This window comes from Phoenix dactylifera, chromosome 9 (assembly GCF_051530095.1).
Source record: "Phoenix dactylifera cultivar Ajwa chromosome 9, Ajwa_hap1_PhDact_Kaust_v1.1, whole genome shotgun sequence".
Classification (NCBI taxonomy): domain Eukaryota; kingdom Viridiplantae; phylum Streptophyta; class Magnoliopsida; order Arecales; family Arecaceae; genus Phoenix; species Phoenix dactylifera.
Window position 1 is genome coordinate 20148928 of NC_143198.1, and position 2733 is coordinate 20151660.

The 2733-nt window shown below is 41.6% G+C and overlaps 1 protein-coding gene across 1 annotated transcript; it reads left to right on the forward strand.

Moving 5' to 3' along the window:
* Window positions 1–601: 601 nt before the first annotated feature.
* LOC103720493 (uncharacterized) lies at window positions 602–2505 on the forward strand. The gene is made up of 2 exons (XM_026809762.4): window positions 602–816; window positions 2057–2505. The coding sequence occupies exon 2, from the start codon at window positions 2060–2062 to the stop codon at window positions 2291–2293; it is 234 nt and encodes a 77-aa protein (XP_026665563.3). The 5' UTR covers window positions 602–816; window positions 2057–2059; the 3' UTR covers window positions 2294–2505.
* Window positions 2506–2733: the final 228 nt, after the last annotated feature.

Consider the following 2733-nt stretch of genomic DNA (forward strand, 5'->3'; position numbering starts at 1 on the left):
TTTGTAATTAGATTAGAATGCATTTGAACTTTTAGACTAACGAGGACGTCAGAACTTGAACAAGAAAAATATGTGAGGACCGTACAAGGGTGGATTTCGTTCCACATTGGTTATTCGTCGATAAGATCTTAGATACTTATACAGAACTAAGAAACTCAAAAATTATCTTTCGGCTAATCATTTTGGTGAGGTCCAGAGTTGATACAAATGCATTAGCTCTATTAATTTTTAGCCCGGTTCTATATAAAATTTAATATTTGTTGTGCCCAACCTCGGCCCAATGGTCAGCTTTAATTGCATGCAAGGAGGACTCATTCTGAACGCTTTAACATTTTGAATCAATCGCGGCCGTTGCGTTCATCGAGCACCAGCATTTCATGCACGCCTCTGCCAAAGCAGTCGTCCCCTGGTCCAGCGAGGGAAAATAAAGTCGTACGAGGGGGCTGAGGGAAGGGAGTTGGTCCACGCGGAGGTTGGCAACTTTCCAGAGGGAATACCCAGCGTTACAGAGAGGATCCTTAAAATGGGAAGCACCCCACCAATCACACGGCCCCTACTCAACGGCCGGGAAAAGGAAAAGCTGCCAACCCTCCCACGCTTCACTCCCATCTCCATCATGGAGTAGAAAATAATGGGGCCCAAATTTCAGAGGGGCATGAAGTTGGTGTATTTGCACCACCTTCTGCTCTTGTTGCCTTGCTGGTGAAATGAAAGGTAGCCTTCTTCTTCTCCTTCTCCTTCTCCAGTCCTAATTTGAAGCAAAGCAAAGTGGTGGTTCGCTAGCAGTTTTAATCAACTCACTGATAAAAGAAAAAGGTTCTCTCTCTCTCTCTCTCTCTCTCTCTCTCTCTCATATGTTCAGTTACATTTTACTTCTTTTCCTTGTTGGATTTCCTACAGTCTTGAGATTTTTCCATCCAAGACATGGGAATATGGAACATCTAATCTATGGGTCTATTCTAGTGGCTGTGTCCTATCATCTATGTGGTACATATATAGATCCTAATTTCTAACAAAGCTTGGTGAGAGATAGGAGATGTATTACGAGATGGCCCTCCAATTAGGATGTGACAAGATAATATTCTAGCAGCATGATGTACCTTGATGTGTGTTTTTGTTGGTTAAAAGCGAAGAATCAGTAGGCGGAAACATGGTTTTTTCCCCTTCTCTAACCAGAGCTGGTAAATGGTGAAGGGTCATTCAGTCCGGGTAACTTTGCTGTGACGTGGACCATCAGATAATTGACAGCTTCTAGAGGCGATAAGCACTAAAATCTCTTTGATTTGGACATTTGATCCGCTTGAGAGCCACAATATCTTATCTTACAAAGATTTTTCATCAAAAAAATGGATTAGTGGGATATTTTTGTTTTTGATGCATGCACGAAGACACTGATAGCATATGTCATACGACAATTTTGTTATTTTCACGCAAGAACCATCCATCAAGATTTTCAAAAGATGATATAGTGGCAACTTTCAATGAAATAGTTATCCAGTCAAAGCTCAAGAATCTGTGATAGGAATTCACGACTGACCATATTTTGGGCTTATTAGGCTGGATTTTTTGTTGGATTCATGAAGTAGATAGTCGATTCATTCGAGCCAACATATCCATATGTGGGATTTAGACTAAGCTTAGAACGTGCATGTAGAAGAATATGGGTTGGGTACGCCAATAGATTTGATTTCTATAGGAAATTCAGTCTAATCTGCAGCATTTCCCAAGCTCTTGTACATTTTGTCAATTAGTCTCAAAAAAAAACTTTTTGTTTATCATTCTCCTTTTACTCAGTTTTATTCATCACCTCAGTATCTACCCTAACCGCAAAACTCAAGCAAGAGATAGTGTTAGTTGTAGTTGCAAGCAACCAAATACAACCATAAAGCTTGCGTTCTTGGATGCAATTGGATGTCAGGAAAGACTGGAATATTTGGCTCAACTATTTCACATAAACATAGAAGCTTGGTAGTACATTATAAACTATACCATACATCTTGTAGATGGACTACCAAAACAAACTGAGACACACTGTGAACGTTCTCTCAATTTTCAGAGCATGGGGTCCAGAAATGAGGCACCGAATTGGGCGGATCAGTGGGGCGCAAGTGGGGGCGATGAGGCCAAGGCCAAAGGCGGGGGGAAGAAGATGGCCAATGTGAAGGCCGTGGCTTGGGCGAGCCTGGACAAGGCCAAGGCTGCGGCGACCGTGGGAGCGCAGAAGGTCAAGAGCGGGGCCAGCATGGGCATCAAGTGGGTCAAGACGCAGTACCAGAAGCGGACCTCCAAGTGACTTGCAAGCTATCAGCAGCGTGGATGCCTTCCAAGTTTGTTTAGGAAAAGCTTGATCTGGATTTCTTATTCCATTTAAGATTTGATGCTGATTTCTGAAACCTTCTTGTTTAATTAGTTCTTAACGCTGGCTCCCGTGATGCTTTTTTGACCAAAATGTTTTGAATTAATGCTGGTTTTAAAATCAAGAAAAAACCCTACTTCTTGCATGCATTCCTCTTTCCTCTCGGAGTGATTCTCTTAACGGATTCTGATGAAGCATAAAAATGTAGTCTTATAGGAGGGATGATCAACCTCAATTGCATTAATATCTAGAGCGAGGACAACCATATATAGTTTCCTTAGAGACTTTCTCAAGTTCTAATCAGACTGCTGTTTGATTGCCTTCCCTGAGAATATGGATTGCTTGAATATTTTACTATAAGGATGCTAATCATCCAA